General features: G+C 30.6%; 1 protein-coding gene across 6 annotated transcripts in view; it reads right to left on the bottom strand.

Moving 5' to 3' along the window:
* Positions 1-19,828, bottom strand: part of LOC134724852 (zinc finger MIZ domain-containing protein 1-like) — a 195,838-nt gene that overhangs the window by 41,112 nt on the left and 134,898 nt on the right. For 3 of the 6 annotated variants that reach the window (XM_063588147.1, XM_063588145.1, XM_063588146.1), the window contains one exon: positions 12,471-12,576. In XM_063588147.1, coding sequence (XP_063444217.1) covers positions 12,471-12,576 — 106 coding nt within the window. Of the gene's footprint in view, positions 1-7; positions 267-860; positions 977-12,470; positions 12,577-19,828 lie in introns of those variants that run through there. The other 3 variants (XM_063588148.1, XM_063588150.1, XM_063588149.1) reach the window with 2 other exon arrangements.

Here is a 19,828-nt window from a genome sequence, read left to right as displayed (position 1 = left end):
TACATACCCCTTTCCTAACGTCATATTTCTTCACGGATAGAATCTCTCCTTTATCCACATTGACAATATTCTCGATGAGTCGTAAATAGTTGTATAATGCTGCACAAAACTCCTCTTTAAAGTTTATTTAACGATATCACTAACTTGTTAGCTTGACAAAGTATCTTATTCACTTCAACACACAATGGGGTTCTCCATGATGAATATTCATACGCACCGGCCCGGATCGAGGATGCGTACAAACTTTTGTAATGCGTGGTATGTCTAACTACGCAAAGGTTTACAAGACAACGCAAATCAGTATTGATGTTTGACGTATTACAATATATTTGAATGGGCGGGATAATTTCATAGGTAAAAATATTTTTGAACTGTTTATCATTCAGGACATTTAATATGCAATAAATAAACAATTTAATAATGTATTCTGTAATTAATTATCTGCAAATAGGCTGCTGATTTTACAAAATAAATTTAGACATTAATCTTTTGGACAGTTACAGAACTAAAGTTACTAATTAGACTTTATTTTTCCAGAGACATTAGATATTGTTTCTGATTTTATTTTTTGCATCATTTACATTATTTTATTTTTGAACCACTTCAGCGTACAATTTAAAATACCAATAGTTTAACACGTTTCGTCACGGTATTATTGGACGTTGGCAGCTAGGGGTATAGTAACTTTACAAATCTTTGGTTCAGTGATTTGCAACCGTTTTTTTTTCACTGTGTACAGCCAGAGAGTAATACCATTTAATTTGAAAATTGTTTTATTGCCATTGTAGGGGTAGGCATTGGTCGAGCGTCTTTGAACTTTGTGGTTGAATTTTTTATCGCAAGAAAAAAACAACACTTACCAGACCCTCTGGCCAGGTGAGCTAAAACTGTTTACTATTTATATAAACATCAGTGTATAAACGAGCATGATGAGTATCATCAAAATATCAACAGTGGCTAAGTTGCGTGTTAAAAGGTATCAAGTAAGATATTGTCATCTTTACAAAGAATTAAAATACCACTACACGGCCATAAAAGATAACAGGTGATCACGTACAGGTTGACAACAGGTAACCAAAGGTGACAACCGTTTACATGTAGATAAAGTCATCAGTGATCATTAAGAGAATAGTTGAGGTTTTTATAACGTTACTGGGGTCGTTTGAGCCCATGGATAAAACATCGCAAGTAATCTACCTTGACTGCATGTAACTTATCCGAGCCTTTTCACTGAGACTATTTGAGCACACTGATCGACGTAATCCTAAACTAACGGTTCTGTCTGTGATTCGATATGGGTGACCCCAAGGTTATGATTATAATAGGGAATTATTGAAGCGTGACGGGTGCGGGCCCCTCTTAGGCCAGCAGCCAGTGGGCTCTCATTTCCAACATGCAGTGAACCTTCAGCTGAATTCGTGTTTGTTTTCCCACAGAGCATCATGCGTACATGTAGACTTCAAATGATGGACAGTGCTTAACAGTGGCAACCTAAATTAACCCCGGCCGTCATTAGGCCCGGTAAACCTTTAATCTTGAATCTTTTCCAACGGCTTGAAACTGCACGAATTTCTTGCCACTGGACATGAAGCAGACACCAAACGAACTATTTAATATGTGTACAATGGGACGCAATTTGATGCAAACAGCAAATAAGATTTTCAAATAATAATATAGATAATTTCTTTAAACCCTCTTTTAAAAGAATGGCCGGAAACTTTTGACTTGGTGTTTTATTGGTATGAAGTATTTGCAGATGCCGTGAAAACAAATGAAATCACGATATTTAGTGCAAATAGTTCTTCATATGGCTTTGTCTTTCTGTAAAATGCATTCATATTATTATTATGCAGTTCATTAAGGACAATGTTTTAAGTTCTGGTTGTTAAACATATTACAATATGACCCAATATATAAAATAATATTATATTTAATCACAGTCTGGTTAACACACTGACCTTCTTTCACAGATAGTGTATAAAAACTTCCCTATACAAACAATGTAAGACAAATTATTATTTCATAATTTAAAACCCAAGTCTCTTTATTTAAATTATTTAAAATGGAGTAAATGTAAATAATTGTTATAGTTAAAATGGTTATATCTATTTACAAGATTTTATAAAAGAAATTGATATGTATTTAATGACTTTAAACCCGAAAGTAAGCATGTACTGATAAAAGAAAGTGCTTTCAGGCTGACAAAGGTATATGAGCATACAGGTCGGAGAAGCAATGCTAATGTTCATGGATTAATTGAGATGTGCAGTATATGCATCAACGAGACAACAACCCAATTTCACATAAAACACAACACAAGAAGAGGACAATGTAAGGTATAAAAGGCAGGTGTCTACATATTCAATGTAAAGTTCTAAATCGACATTTCTACATTCAACAAGAAATTTCCGCAAACGACAAAAACATGCTCTGACTGATGAGGCTTTTCGATTGATGATACAGACACATAAAACAAGTCTATCGTTCTCATACCCCTTTTAAAACTACACCAGCAAAAACTACCATTTTAAAAGAATACCAAGCAGTGCATAGGTCCATAAAGAAATTATACGTGTAAATTTCATATAAATATTTTCTCACTATCTGAAGATAACATATATCATTATGCATACTGTGCAAATTATCAGATTCAAACGCACACAATTTTTTTACTTCCGGTAGTCTATACTAAGCCTGACCAGGAGAGCACCGAAACATGTTTACTAAAGAAGCTTTGCCTTCACCTAGGTTCACACAGAAAACAAACAGTTAAATCTTTACAAGCCATCAATACATTTTGTAAACAGGTGACAGGTAAATTATTCATCTCCATTATCCATCGATGCGGTCAAGTATCTTTTTAATTCACTTACCGAGAGGTGTCTATGACGGGTAGGGTGTTAATCTTTAGGACTTTCAATATCAATTGATACACGCAACGTGTTTGGACATTTATATCTTTTGCTGAGTAAATTGGGTGTGAGTTTATGCATTGTAGTTCGTTATATAAAGCACTTAACAATTCGCGATGCTCGAAATGTATCTCTAGTGAACCCCACTAAGCAAAGAAATGTTTCTCCCTTAACCTTTCAATTAAATGGAGTACTTCAAGTGTAAAAAGAGCCGATAAGGAACAATTGATTGACGGGCATTCAGATATTTTTGTAAAACGATACTTAAATTTTACTAAAATTTTCGCGTATAGTCAATGCACGAATGTTAGGGCGTGGAATTTTGCATAACAAACGTGTCTCCTCATCAACTTGCATATGTTTTTGAGCTGAACAAGATTTTCGCAAATTTTACCAACAACTGTCACAGTCATAAAATGTTGCGTCTTTGGGCTTTTCGAAGTTCCTCTCCATTTACCAAAGCCATACACTGTTTTAATACAACTTTCATTTTGATGCATCCTTTTATAAAATAACGTGTATTTTAAAGTTACTAAATTAAAATTTGACTCATATCGAGAAATATTTTGTGTTCTTCGCCACAATCTGTTTAAATGTTTGATTTGTTTAGCATGACAGATGTCCTCTAAAGAATCAGGCTGTTTTGCCTTTGTTCTGCTTGTACTGACAACCTAACAAAAGGTTAAAGTAGTTCATCTTTAAAACGAATCCATATTTCATGCATTTAGTTGATTGATGCTGTAACTGGCACAATTTACTAGATAATATTTCACCGATTTGTTGTTTTTTCTTAAAAGCAAATGAAGACATTTTATCAAGAAATGAAAAAGAAATTTGATATGTAACGAAAGAAAGAAACATATTCAGAAGCCAAGTTGATTTATGTATTATGTAGTTTTGCCCGTTGTTAAGATGCTATTATGTAATCTTGTGAAAATCTTTTTACACAGATGTTTGTTTAACATGTTTTTGAATCAACAATACTTTTCAAAGCTATTAATTTCTAACATACCTCAACAGCGAGCACAAATATAACAAGTCAATTGTTTAGGTGTTGCAAGACAATTATAGTGGAAAGGAAGCTTCTCTTTATTCTTTTGAAGTGACTTTGTTAAATACCAAAATCAAGTATATGCAATTAAATGAACGACAGGTATGATCCAAGATTAAAAGGATAAAATGACAGTATTCAGTGTCACTAATGTACAATTTTGTGCATTGGAAATATAGCCTACAGTACTGCATTACGTTAAGACGTCCTAAAAATACTGAAATACGGTTACAGTTCCATACAACTGCGTGTCTAGCTTGCACATATATCAGATGTATACAAACACGTGTATCTGTGTTTAAGTCCTAAATATATTAATATAAAAGTAAAATCACAAGTCCCCAAATAAATGGCATAAGTCCAAACACATTAAACGAACGGAAAACAAATGATATATTCCTGACTTTCTTATGTAGTAAATAGTTTTAAATTAAACCTGGTTTTATAGCTTGCTAAACCTCTCACTTGTATGACAGTCGGATCAAATTCATACTGTGAGCTCAAGTTATGTTCCCACTTCAGAGTCTACTTCCATTATAGCCAAATTAGAGGTTATGCACACTTTTTCACTTACACATTTGTTCATCTATATACTTTAAATATATTTAAAAAAACGTAATGGGGATACATATTACCGTGTAGATAATATATTATAGTATTAACAGCAACTATTTGCCCCTTTTTGTCAATCAATCAACCAACTAATCATACTTTTCCATAAGACATCGAAGAAATAATCTGGACTAAAGATCAGATGAATGAAAAGATACGTATTATACTCTTTACATTGCTCACAACTTTCTGAGGTCATAAACATCATCTTATCATATGACCGCGGCGTTTCCATGTTGTTGCGATGTGATAAAAATACTTCGTATTAAAAAGCCACCACCCTTATTTGTGTACACTATTTAATAAACAAAATTATTCACTCATTACATCAAATCAGTTTAACATGATATGCTCCATTAATTTAAATACCTTTGAAATTTTGACAAGGGCAATTGAGATAACTTATTGAGGATTTTAAGCAATAAATAATAAACCTTGCTTTAGTGTTGAAATCACTTTATTCACTTATCTCGACTCTTAATTTGTATTTTGATCATTGTGTTGTTGTTGTTGTTGTGATTTGCATCTCGTAAGCCGCATTGAAAAGATCATGGTTATATCTTTATTTGCAGATATTTTAACAGGTGCGTGACCAGATGAAACGTATTTGTAAACAATAACATCATAGTTTTTGCAGGTTATATTATGAATGTTTTAATAGACTTAATTCGATTACGACTAAAATAAAGGTGCTGTTGCTGAGGTCGACATAAATGCCTTGTACAAATTCAAATTATTAAATTATTTAGCAGGATATGGTCAATATCTACATTGGTACATGTTCACCAACACGTTGTTACATTTTAGCCTTAGGCATTTAATAAATATTCACATAAACAACAAAAACTCAGACATGCTGTCAATAATCTTAACTTTGGTACTTATGGAACAAGTTTGACGTCTGGTGTTTTATATTTGAGAATTCTAGTAGTCTAAGTTTGTTTGCTTATACTGGCTTCAATATTTAAATTAAAGAATGAGAGTTAATGAAGTTGATGTGATGCAGATCATTTAATTGAGATAAATATGTTTTCGAGTCCAGGAGAACTAAAGCTAATTGTGTTCGATATTTCGAAAATTGCAATGTTTTCACAATCTGTTAATGGCAATGCGTACCTCTTACAATAAATAAAATTAAAGGTAGCGTCTTACACATTCTGATATTAAATTAACCTCTTGAGGAATGCCTTTTTTATCGACAAAGAAATGTACACTCCAACAGAGATCCTGCTAGTAAGCGTGTGTATCTCTTGATATCAAACACCCCATTACAGCCCCATTTGTTGATAAGCCAACAAGAGAAGTTATGTTTATAACAAACTTACAGCAGATAATTATCCGGAATCTATTTTGATACACTTGATAAATGAATATAACTGGCAACAATGTAGTTAAGTATTGTAGGTGAAAATGTATTGATGAAGTAATATTCCTAATAGATCAACATGATACCGGTATAAATGATTGACTGGCAATTATCTCAACTTCCTTCTTTTGATCTTCCGACAATACTGTATCATTGCTGCACAATGCACATTCATGTAGGTACCACTTAAAGGATAACAAATTTGAAAATATCAATTCAATGTTAGCACTAGAACAGATAGGCACTTGTATTTTGATACCTTAAACGAGTCTACAGCTAATCATATGTATTGAAATTTCGAGCATAGAATCAAATTAACAATGTCATCTGTGTCCTGAAATTATAATATACCAGTTGGATATAACCTCCCGCAATGATCCTTTTTTTATATGGAAAACGATTTTTTTTTATTTGTCTCACTTTTAAAGCTTTACTCCAAATATGTTGACACGTCAGAAAAACCATGGAATTTGAAAATTTGAAATGGAAATAGTTAAACATCAACTTTTTCAATCAACAATATACAGGTTATACGGTTACTTCCTTTATGGCATGTTATTTTTTTTTCCTCTAAGTAAAATATACGGATTCTAATGGATTTAAGATATTAAATTGGAAAACTACTATTGCATCTTATTTATATTTGGGAACGTCTCTACATAATCTGTTTTATTTTTAAACCATACATTTATCTGAATCATCTTAAATGCGTCTTGAATATCTCTTTTCACTATCAAACAGACATACCAGTTTCCCATCAAATAAAATCAAATACACGAGACACAAGTTCAATATCAAAGAAAAAACAAGCAATTCATAAAACACACTAAGATAACAATGATTGTGCTTATTTCTATACATTTTGATGAAGTTAACTCTAGCTTTTAGAGATGAGTACACCGCGCTGTTTGCCATGAGAGTATTCAACACTTTCTCATCTTAAATGATATCGTTTTACAAGAAATCTTGACAAACATATGCAGAAGTATATGAACATCTTGAAAGGATACACTATTTCAACTATTACGGGATATCATTTATTCAAATTTCATTGTAAACAATGAGAGCTATCAAGAAATCAACACCTTTTTTTCAATCCAAAGGTTATAAGAGAGTTCGCATTTTGCCTCGTAATAAAACACTCTATATTATCAAAAAGTCATAAGAATCAGATATCACATACGGGGATGCTTGAGTTGAACATATTTGGTGTGTTTGCTGGGTACGCTTTTTTTTAACAGATACAAGTAGTCAACCTTCTTCAGAGAACAATCAGTGTTCCTCTTATCGCTTTCGTAATAATTTGCAGGAGTCAGACTTCATATGAAGCTCTAAAAAGGAGCTAGCTTACTTAATAAAATAAAAGTTTAAAGTCGGTTAAATACGCTGAACACACCTTCCAAATTCATCTTGAAATTAAAGGATACCACATAATGGGTGCCACAAGTGGATAAGGATCTGCTTTCTTTCCTAGACCACACGTGTCTCTCAAGTTTTTGGTCCATCTTTAGTTTTCTATTTTTCTGTAAGTGTTTTGTAAACTGTTGTTTTGTCTATTTGTCGTTTTTTCGGCTTGGTTCACGTCTGTTTTTCCTCAACCTTAAATGTTTTAACTTTGGTTTTATTAGATCCATCCTATATGCGTCCTTAAAATCAAATTTTAATAGTAAGCATACCGTAAATTTTAATTATACTTGGATGCATTTGTCAATTTCATTAAAAAATAGTGAGGATACACCAGACAGCTTTGACAGGTAAACAAAAAGAAAAGCAAAACCTAAAGGAATAATTATTGTGTTTAAAGCATGTTGATTGTTAATCTCAGGTTATCGATGATGAGTGACTTCAACACGATTTTTGTAAGCAGCCGTTTTGAGTAAGGTTTGGGTCGTCATAGGGTAAGTATCAGTTGCTATTCATACATGAACTGACATTAAATTATATAGCCATTTCAAGAAGCATGAATCAAAAAACACGAATAGAACTAATTTAAATGTCAAATATACCTTATGTTGGATCAACATCTGAGTAAAAATGTCTTGTCAAAAGAGACAATAATCAGCCCAAAACGTAATGGCAACTGTAGATACTTTAGCAAGTGTAGATGTTAGTACTTATTCAACATAACACAGTAAGAGTGGTTTCTAATTAAGGATACACTTGAATCTATGATATCATATATATAAAATCGTGTCAATTGAAACGCAAAAATGACAGAGGAGAGGTAAGATATATGGTATGTTACACTCAAGAATAAATTTACAACAGGCACTGCAGACTTTATCATCGTTTTATGCTTCTTTTGTGTCATCAGTACTTAATATGATTCAGACCATTACTTATCTAAAGACTATATTCGAATTCCAAGATCAACTGCATGAAAACATTAGATGGAAAGCTAGTGGGGATGCACGTTAGACACCCATTGGAATACTTTTTGTTGGAAAACATAATGTACTCCACAAAGCTTTGAAAATCTTGTCAATGAAATGGTCAAGTCGTTTTGGCGTCCATGTTGTTCAATAGTTATCAAAGTTACCAAGATTATAATTCAAATTTGTTTTGATTTAGATTTCATGGAGATAATATTAAAATATAACTGGAAACTGCTGAAGTCAATTTACAAAATAACAATCTTACTATTCTTGGCATTCAATCAAATTGTAGAAAAATCATGAATTTCCACTTGAAAGCTTCACTGCATTTGTTTCAACTCGTACATATTCAGAAAATCAACTTTCACATTGATTACGACCTGTATGGAAACAACTATTTACATCCTCATAACCAATGTTTGCACAATGAATTTTATTGGAATGCAACGTTATAACATTTTTTTGGCATAAGAACCCAAATGGCTTTCTTTTTCTGTATACTGTTCCAATCAAATCTTTAGTTTACTTCTCTGGTCATCTTGTAAGTGTCATTAATGATCAAAGTTATTGTACCACAGCTTAAAGTGTGAACATTCATCCTAAAGAATAGATTTTTGAAATCAACCAAAGGAGATTGGTGCATTTTTCAAATGGCTTTTTGTTCAAAATTTAAAAATCATGTTCAATATGTTAAAGAATTATAACAATCAGTGGAATAAGAATGGGAATTTGCAGATCTTTATGCTATTACTGTCAGAGAAAATAATACAACTTCATAAAGCCTAAGGAAAGTGCAATGATAAGAGTCATTATTTGATTCCTGAAATTTGCCCCAAAAAATAGTAAAACTTGCTACATCCTTTTTTGTCCTGTCTATTTCATTTATGTATGAATATGACCAAATGAGCTGGGTTGTTTTTAGTGGAGATATCATATAATATAACATTAGTGCTATAAAGATAACCTTCATGAATATATAAGGACTAAAGTCCAAGGTTGTGTTTTGATTTGTAGTTTAAACTTCATATTACCGAGTACAACCAGAAAAAGGTGAAATACCTTTACATATCAAAATAGTTAAAATCCATATTGAAAATTGAGTTTTTACATATCGAATGATTAAAATCCATATTGAAAATTGAGTTTTTGCAATCACCTCATGATTGATGACTTAGGTCTGTTGGAAAGCAGTATTCTAATGATGCCTTTATTTAGCAGAAAAATAAACTTGTTCTTATAAAGTTATTTTTTTAATTCTTTTATTAAAATCCATATTGAAAATTGAGTTTTTGCAATCACTTCATGATTGATGACTTAGGTCTGTTGGAAAGCAGTATTCTAATGATGCCTTTATTTAGCAGAAAAATAAACTTGTTCTTATAAAGTTATTTTTTTAATTCTTTTATTAAAATCCATATTGAAAATTGAGTTTTTGCAATCACCTCATGATTGATGACTTAGGTCTGTTGGAAAGCAGTATTCTAATGATGCCTTTATTTAGCAGAAAAATAAACTTGTTCTTATAAAGTTATTTTTTTAATTCTTTTATTAAAATCCATATTGAAAATTGAGTTTTTGCAATCACCTCATGATTGATGACTTAGGTCTGTTGGACAGCAGTATTCTAATGATGTCTTTATTTAGCAGAAGAAGAAACTTGTGCAGACAGCAGTATTTTAATGATGCCTTTATTTAGCAGAAGAAGAAACTTGTGCTTATAAAGTTATTTTTTTTTATTCTTTTGCTAGCAAGACTTGCTTTCCACTTTTAATCATCAAATGACTGATATAATGGACTTTGACTTTATTTTTTAAATAGAGGAGGTAAATTATGCAATTGGAAAATTTCAAAGATTATATAAAAGTAGCTAGACACAGTTATAACAAACCATTACATAATTCAAGAAAATGATGCACATTTAAAAGGTTAAATTATTTCAATCACAGATGAATTATAGTTGAGAAATCAATAATCAACACACACTGTTGTCAGCTTGTTGCTAAAGTGTAAGCATAGAATTAGGTTACTTATGAACACAGAGGACACCTTTAAGTCATGTTGATTCTTGCCAATTATAGGTAAATTTACCTGTATAATTTGTCAATAGAGACCTGTCAATCACACAGATATCTGGCCGAGTAAAATCAGTACAAACTTTTTGTTATAGATAAGACATTGAAAAGTCATTTAACAAACAATTAACTAAATGACCTATTGTACACTTGAAATAAGTATTTAAACTTAATTCTTAAAAAATATATATGAACCTTTCTACTTGTAAGTCTTAAATTTTATGCCGACGTCAATCATTTTTGTTCTTTATTGTAACTTGATATGGTTATTTGGTTATTGAATATGTAAGAAAACAATCATAGGATCAATCGTCTAGAAAGTGGCCCCAGGAAAATTGATAAATGTATTGAGTACATCTATAATCATATTATGAATTATTTAAACTGATAGAATAAAGTCACGATTATTTTTGGCAACAAATGTTTATGTATATGGTCTTAAGATATTTTATTTCATCAGATTCACAGTGATTTTTTGCAAAATCAGTGTTTTGTTTTCAAATAAAAATTAAATATTTATCTTTTAAAAAAAAGTCCAGTAAATGGTAGACACTGATAAGTTATAATATGATAAAAAATAAAGTTTCTAGTGTCAGTAAGAGTTCTCATGCACAAGATTGTACCATGTGTCTTTTCTTGTAGTCTGTCTTTGTACGGTTATATTTTTGAACGCAAGAGCTATGTGTGTTGGTGTGGTCTTGTTTTGTTCAATATATTTCGTGATTCTTGTCATCTCTCTTTAAGTATTATTATTAATTTACGATGTTTTGATTTGCTTTCTTTCAAACTTCTATACATATCAAGTATTTGGCTATCAAAACTTCAGTAAAACTTACATTTATTCGAACTCTTTTATACAAAGGATTAGAAATAACAAACAATAAGCACTGTCATATAACATAAGGGGAAATAACTCTTCAAATAAAAATATAATACAATTCATACATGATTTGATCAATATCAATATTTTTATAATTATTAAGGATAAAGTACAAAATACAGACAAAGTGATCTGCCCAACATCTAATGCCATGCTTCAGTGAACATAAATCTATACTTAATTCAATGAGGTTTTTCAGTTAATGAAAATAGAAACTATAATCTAAATGGGACAATACAGTCATATTTATCATCTATAGGGCATCAATATAAAAATCAATAGCTTGTGATGCTACACTAAATGTGTTTATCTTGAGAATTTAAAATACAAATACAATGTATAAGGTATACTTAGTTGGTTATTTAATAATATTTATTATCATCCTTTGATAAAGGAGCAGTTTATCATCTAGTAGCATGACAACAATATAATGTTATTGTATTTATATACATGTCTAAATAAATCATGTCTGTTAAACTTTTTTGAACTTACAATGTTATCATTGACCTAAGCAGTATAAGACAACATGAAATACAAATAAAACACTTTAAAACTTTTATTTTAAAGTTATTACGAACAAATTTTAAAATACTTAACAATTGTCTGGAACGGTACAAGTAAGTTAAGAAATTGCAGAGGTATCCAAATGCACTGAATCAGGAAGAGTGTTTATGAAATAATTCAGCAATGACAGTCAAGTTTTGAGAAGGTACATGCCATTCAAGATAGATAACTCTTTGCAATAGTATTGTAGAAAATTTCAATCTTGTTTACCAGGCTTCAAATTTGAAGAAAACAGCATCTACTGTTGTTTTTTCAGAAGCGACTAAATCTGAACCTTTTTTTAAATGTTTTACACAGATTTCGAAAATCAAAATATCATTTAATTGAACTATTGTACACCAATTTTGAACAATAAAGTGGCTTTACAAATTTTTGGCCTTATGTTCAATACATCCTTGTTGTCCATAGATTACACATCTGTGACTTTTTTTTAATGGCATGAGATGTAGCATGCGTGGCAACAAGATTGTTTGAAGCCATGAATGAGGTGGAAAACACTGATAGAGACTATCACCAGCATTTATAACTGCTGCTGCAAAAATTTAACTCTCGTGCAATTATTTCAAAATAACTCTTATTTATTCCCTTCTTTATAATGCCAGGACAACAAGAAATATGTCACAACACTAAATACAAACCTGAAGATTTAGAACTCAGCTTTTCTCTGTGAGCAGCACATACTGCAAGTAACCTATAACCAAGGTCAAGGTCATATCCAGGCTGGGCTGCTACTCTACTGACAATCTGTAATTATAAAAGATAGAGGTAAACAATCACATAATTAACATTTTAAAAGAAGAAAAAATAAAAGTTTGTCTTAAATTGTGGTCTATTGGATGTTGAATTCCAAGATCAAACAATAATGATAACATATCTTAATGATTGCGGATTATTTTTAGTTTGGATAGAATTGGAAAATGTTCAAACTAGGAAGGTTTTTAAACCACAACCTCAACATTCTTCCCTTACAATGCCATTGAACATAAAGGTTCTACACTGGTCATAAATAAAACTGTCAAAATTAATTATTGAATTTCAAATGATTTTATTAACATTCATTTTAAAATAACCATTCAATAAAAACAAAGTGAACTTTTACTGCACCTGTCAATCTTATGAATGGAAAAATATATTCATGATTGTGAAAAATGATTTCAAACTTTAAATTTATGATATCTATACACCATATCAAAATTAAACATCAAAAGTGACAATTAATCAAAAGCGACACACTTTAAAAGATAGATTTTATTCTGAAATATGACAAACAATCAATACTTGAAATCTGTCATAGTATTGTTGGACAGCTGTGAGAGGTCAATGATAATTACAAGTCTTTCCTTTATTCTATTAAGTTAATTGACGAATAAGAGAGAGATCACACATTACATTGATTGCTGCTTTATTTGTGATTGATGCACATTCTTTATTCACAAATTGGCAGGGTTTATAAGATGGAAATTTGCCACATTCTTTGTTTTACTAATTCAATAATGGGGGATGCAGCAATGGATATTTAAGGAACTGTTTCAAAACATTAGCCAAATAAGCATATTGACACCAGTAAAGAAAAGGAAAAACACTACATATGATACACCTTAAGCAGCATGGTCCCTAGAAACACCCAAAAAAAGTTTGAAATACATTCGGCTTTGTCTGCTCTATGGTCGGGTTGTTGTTTCTCTGACACATTTCCCATTTCCTTTCTCAATTTTATATAACATGGAAAAAAGAACCCTCTAATCATTCATCTCTTTTAAATTTAAAAACCTTCAGATGATATAATATGGTACATGTACTTACAATATGAAATATAATTTTCCCCATAGCTCACAAAACCAAACCAGCAAAAAGTAATAAAAAATGACAACTTCAGTACTTGGAAAACATGACATATCATTTTCCGAGAATAAAAAAATAGCAGAACTACCATTCATCATTCAAAGAATTAAAAGATCCCATTGAAATTTGAATAGTTTAACTGAACCAAAAATCAAGAGTGATGCAAAATGACAGTTGGATATTTTGTAGTCTACATAGGTAGGAACATTTATATACAGTTTGTTTTTAACTTCTGGTAAAAAGTGCAATTTAATATTTGTGCATGCAGATGTAGTCAAAATACAAATTCTTAAAAAAATCTTTTTATATGTTTTGCTCCTAAATTTTATATAAACATAATGGAAATAAAGGACAAAGGCTGATCATAATGCATGATTTTTTTTATTGCAAGGATATTTTATAGCATGCATAAAAATCTTATTTGCAGCATGTTCTTTTACAGCATCTGCAAAATCACTTGGTTCTGTCTCAACAAATTAGTGAGTGATGTTACTACAAACTCTTTTTATTATGCCATCCCTTGTTTCAAAATATTTATCCACTTTCAGAACAAATGTTAAATATTAATTAAGGTTCGGATATATCAATAGTATTCCTATTTTAATCTTTTCATTATTGAAATGAAAATTAATTGCCACATTACACGGTCATTAAGTATCAATGCATCTTTTCGTTTAATTGCGTAGGTTTATTCTACAAAATCTCTCGAAATATCCCAATTAATTTCCATATTGTATTTTTTTCTTCTTCTATTCTCTTGATTCATTTCCTTTTAAAACCTGAACTAAAAATCAGATAGCGTTGTTTGCTGACATAGTAACAATATGATTGTCCTAATCAACATCTTTATCGATATTTAAAAACAAGCGATTCTTTCCTCTAATCAATAGAAAATAGATTTCACCCTATTAATGTAAACAAGTTGACAAAGTAATAATCCATCCTTGGTTACAATAGGAAGCAGGAGTTAGCTTTCTATTTAATTGTTTGTTCCTTTCTGATGCTGTTATCTGTAATTGATTTGCTATAATCAGCGCCGTGTGTCAATATCATCTTTGTTTCACAAGGTGCATTGTTGCAGCAATTGATATAAATTGATACAATAAAAAAATAAAATAATATCAAATTCATTTTACTATGAAAAACAACGAAATGGAATCTGAAATAATTCTTAATTGATACATATGAATAAAATATCGTTCTGATTTACAAGCTAAATGTTATCTCTTTGACGGGATCTAATTCACAATAGTGAATTACTCATCTCACTAAATGAGAACTCCAGTGCAAACAATAACGTCTAATAAGCTGGAGTATTGATTAACAAATAAACAGGGTATCAGACATAATTATTCTGTCAATATCTGATATAAATGACAGAGTTGGGATCTGGTAAATAAGATTGTTGTTTAAAGGGAGACAATGCTTGTAATTGTCTCTGTAATGGCACATCTCATGGGACAAAATCATTTTCTTAGGAAGGAGAATTGTTTAAAGGGAGATAATCCTTGTAATTGTCTCTGTAATGGCACATCTCATGGGACAAAATCATCTTCTTTAAGCAAAGGAGAACTCATGTTTATGGAGAATATTTGGTGATACTAGTATTTTGATTTTAGGTGTAATACCACCAAATCATGGTACGTCACATCTGGTTGCATACGAAAGTAGGTCTAAAAAAATATTCCCTTGAATTTGACCGTTGTAGGTAATTAATCCTACATTTTATTGCAGTAAAACTATTTCTGTGTCATAAACATATGACTTGGGTATTTCAAAACACCATTATTTTTTATTTGTGATTTCTATAGAAAATTTTGTAATCTTGAGGTTACATGGTGACTAAACCTTGTACACAGATAGAATAAGGGGAGAAATTTGATTGGTCAACTTCCAATGATGGTTATTTTCTTATATGCAATGAAATGTTATGTGCAACTTTTTCTCTAGAACTGGACAGGATAAAACTTTACTCATGCCAAGTATTTGAAAAATGTCTAAACCAATTATAAAGCTATAATTTGTCGAGATAATATTCAACAAACAAAACTGAAAACACTTCCATGGACCAACATATTTATATTTAAACAATGATTAGGCCTGACACTCACATGTAACATCTAGGGATGTGTTAAGTTTACTGAAACAATCTTATGTGTGAGCCAAGGCTCCGTGTTGAAGGCCGTACTTTAACCTATAATGGTTTAATTTTTAAATTGTTATTTGGATGGAGAGTTGTCTCATTGGCACTCACACCACATCTTCCTATATCTATTATGAAAACAAGACGGAAATTAAAAATATGGTAGAAAACTTGATACGCTATAATCTGATTATATGACATTTTGATCAGATCTGTAATTAACTATAACAAACCCTCTAATGACAATTGTTTAAATAATTGATGGATGCTGTAGCATTGATCCAGAGGAGAATTGATTTACTTATTGTTCACTTCATATTGGAGTTTCTATTTCCAACCAGGAATACCATGGAATTACTAATCAACAGATTCGTAACAAATCATTCATTTAAAGATCTATGCTATTTATGTTCAAACAGCCCTACAAAATGCCCAAGTGCACTATAAGATTGTAATGCAATCGGCTTTTTTGCTCGTATTGTCTTTTTCAATTTGAGAGACTCAGATTATTTTATGCGTTTGTTTCTGAGGTTTATAAAATGATTCTACAGGAGTGTTATATGAACTATAATCAAACAATTATTTACCCTATTAATAGGTTGTTTTGTAACTTAGAAAACGTAAACGGCTGGTTTTTCAAAATATGTTTTTCTTGTTAACTAATGTAAACAACTTTCTCTGCACTTCGAGACAAGAAATTACCAGACATATACTAGAAAAACTAGTAATTTTGTGTCAAAGAAAAAACTTAAACAACCAACAAAACTTTCTAAATAAAAAACTTATGTGCATTCAATGATCTGATACATGTAACTAACGGTCATTAATAAACATGTTTATCCCTTTATCCCAATAGAGTGGAGGCTTGTACAAGATGTTCACTTGAAACCTTCATCACACATATATATCTATTTGAAGAGTCTTCAGTAAAATTAGGTTTTAGTATGGATTTCAAATATGCTGTAATAGGCTTTCAAGTTATAGATATGAAGGCAAAACATACTTTACAAATGGTCTTTTGGACACATATGTCAAACAAACATTAAATATAAGCTATCAGTATTTCGTAATTGTTCATACTTATATTTTTATTAAGTTTTACAAAACTTTTTAATAATCACTTTATCCTAACAGACTAGAAGTGTTAGATTTGGTTGATAACAAAATTAAAACAGTGATAATTTCTTTTAGATGATTAATAAAGTACAATAAAATGATTATTTATATAAGCGCATTTACATAAACTGATTTTGTCTATCCTTGGTCGTTACTCAGGTGACCTTAAACTAAGAACTACTGAAGCCATTACTTGTAAATATTGTATTATAAAGAGTGCTGGGGATGAGTATCATTATGCATTGACTTGCTCTGAATATATCGATTTAGGAAGATGTGGTGTGAGTGTCAATGAGACAACTCTCCATCCAAAAAACAATTTAAAAAAAGTAAACCATTATAAACACATTCAGATGTCATTTTCAGAAAATTATCTTTCATGACAAAGAAATAAAAAAATTAATAATTGAAAGAAGAAGAGTTCATATTATTATAATAACACTGAAATTATTTTACCTAAATATCTAAATGTGGAGTGGAAAATTAATTCACAGATAGTCATCTCTGTATTCTGCAGCTTTTATCTTTTATAATGCATGTACATTTCCATTCTAAATTTTACATATTATTTCATTATACTACGCTTTTCTACCATAAGGTTGTAAATACATGTTCAAAGACTCATTCATTGAAGAATAACATTTTGGATTTTTTTTCTGCAATTTACAAAATCTAAAAGTTCTTATTACCTGTCGCCATTAAATGCCATTAATAAATATTTTCACTCCTTTTAATTACACCAAAAGCTACATAACATTTATTTGCGATAATTTAATCTTTATTAACATTTATATACATTAACTGATCAATATAGGTAACATTATTGAATCATTAACATGATTAACACTCAAAACCATTAATGTAATCAAAAGAGTATTAACTGGTTCATTTTTCATTCATAGAAAAGATACCAGTACAATCAGATAGAATCTTAATGTCAATATATCTTTCTTATTGACCACTCAATTAGAAAAGATAGGACTATTTGAGGGGAAAAAGGCAGAAAATGATCCTTGATTTAATGATCACTTCATCAATAATGTAACATCTCTTGATGATGTCTTCTCAATTTCTCAACCATTACGTGATCGTTGAGACACATTAAAAAACTCTTTCAACGAAACTTCTATAAATTCATATCAGTGTAATTTTATAGAAAGAAGAAAAGAAACATTGCTAAGCGAATCTGCTTCATTATTTATTAAATCTTCTTTGAATCAATATTTTAGATGTAATAATTTGTTAGGAATTAGCCGGGAATCAATACAAGTTCAGATCAAATACAATGTCAGTTTCACAAATAAGTCTCCTGTCCAATGATTTTGATTTGGAAACACAATCTATTGATTAACAACTTCTCTATAACCTTTTAATAACATTGCCCAGAAAATTAACTCTATTTTTGTCTGTCAATCAATGGTATAAGGAGAAAGGAAATGTAAAGCTTTTGTTTGACACTTTCTTATATTAATTGTTAATACAGAGATCTTCTTTCTACAATGTCTTATTATCTATTAATGAAATAGCGCTAGTTAGTGTCATGTATCTGAACTTTATCTAAATATAAACAATATTGGCGAATAAATAGTTAAATACTTTTCTACCTTGTAATTGATTTAATGCAAAACAATTGCGTTTTGATTATTTTTTAAATAGAAATAAAAACTTACACTGAACAGAACTTTTTTCATTTCTTAAATCAATTCAAAGTTTTTAGCAATGGGAGACAACTCTTTAACTGGTATCCAAGTGAACTAGTTATCTGCCCTTGGTGAATTTAACAAGGAGATTATGTTGTCACATGGTTTAAAAGGGGGATAATTTCAGCAAGTACAGTACATTTGGTAAAAAGACACCCCCAGGTGTGTACTGTACAAATTTGTTATCAGAGGTTAACATCTTAGATTTTAGTACCAAATATGTTTATAGCGTTATCAGTACGATTTATGTTTTTTAGTAAGGGTGTAACTATAAAGTTGTCAATTTCAGTACAGAAACTCATTTGTCGTAGTTCTACCTGGATGAATTTTAACACCTGATCAAATTTAAAGCTGATTCAGGTAAATATTGTCATCGTCATGGAATCTTATATTTCTGATGTATACTTTCAAGTTATCTTCTCCATTAAATTCCACACAAGGATGAATAAAACGAGCTTGAATCCATACCTCATAAGTACTTTTTTAACAAATGTGACTGAACAAGTCCTTTTCTGATGAAACCTGCAACTATTTAGTTCTGTGATACGATCCTCCCAGACAAAATTAGCTTTAACATACAGTACATAGAAGGGTCTATTATTATTACTTTTCTACTTAGAATAGCCTCATGCCATTACGGTATATAAATGGCCTCATGCGAGTCCTGAAAACATAATATGACCATGTAATTACCCAAAATACTTATAATGACCATGTAATTACCCAAAATACTTATAATGACCATGTAATTACCCAAAATACTTATAATGACCATGTAATTACCCAAAATACTTATAATGACCATGTCATTGCCCAATACCCAAAATACTCACCATATAATGACCATGTTATTACCCAAAATACTTATAATGACCACAGTCATTACCCAATACCCCAAATACTTATAATGACCATCATCCTTACCCAATACCCAAAATACTTATAATGATCATGTCAATACCCAAAATACTTATAATGATCATGTCAATACCCAAAATACTTATAATGACCACAGTCATTACTTAATACCAAAAATACTTATATATGATGACAATGTCATTACCCAAAATACTTAATACTATGACCATGTGATTAGAGTCTACAGAACACTACTATGACCATTAGATTACTGAACATACTATAAGCATGTGATTACCCAAAATACTATAACAACATTCAATGACCATGTTATTAC

The sequence above is a fragment of the Mytilus trossulus genome, chromosome 7, assembly GCF_036588685.1.
Source record: "Mytilus trossulus isolate FHL-02 chromosome 7, PNRI_Mtr1.1.1.hap1, whole genome shotgun sequence".
Lineage (NCBI taxonomy): Eukaryota > Metazoa > Mollusca > Bivalvia > Mytilida > Mytilidae > Mytilus > Mytilus trossulus.
The sequence above is the reverse complement of the archived record's forward strand: the minus strand, read 5'-3'. Positions and strand labels throughout refer to the sequence as shown.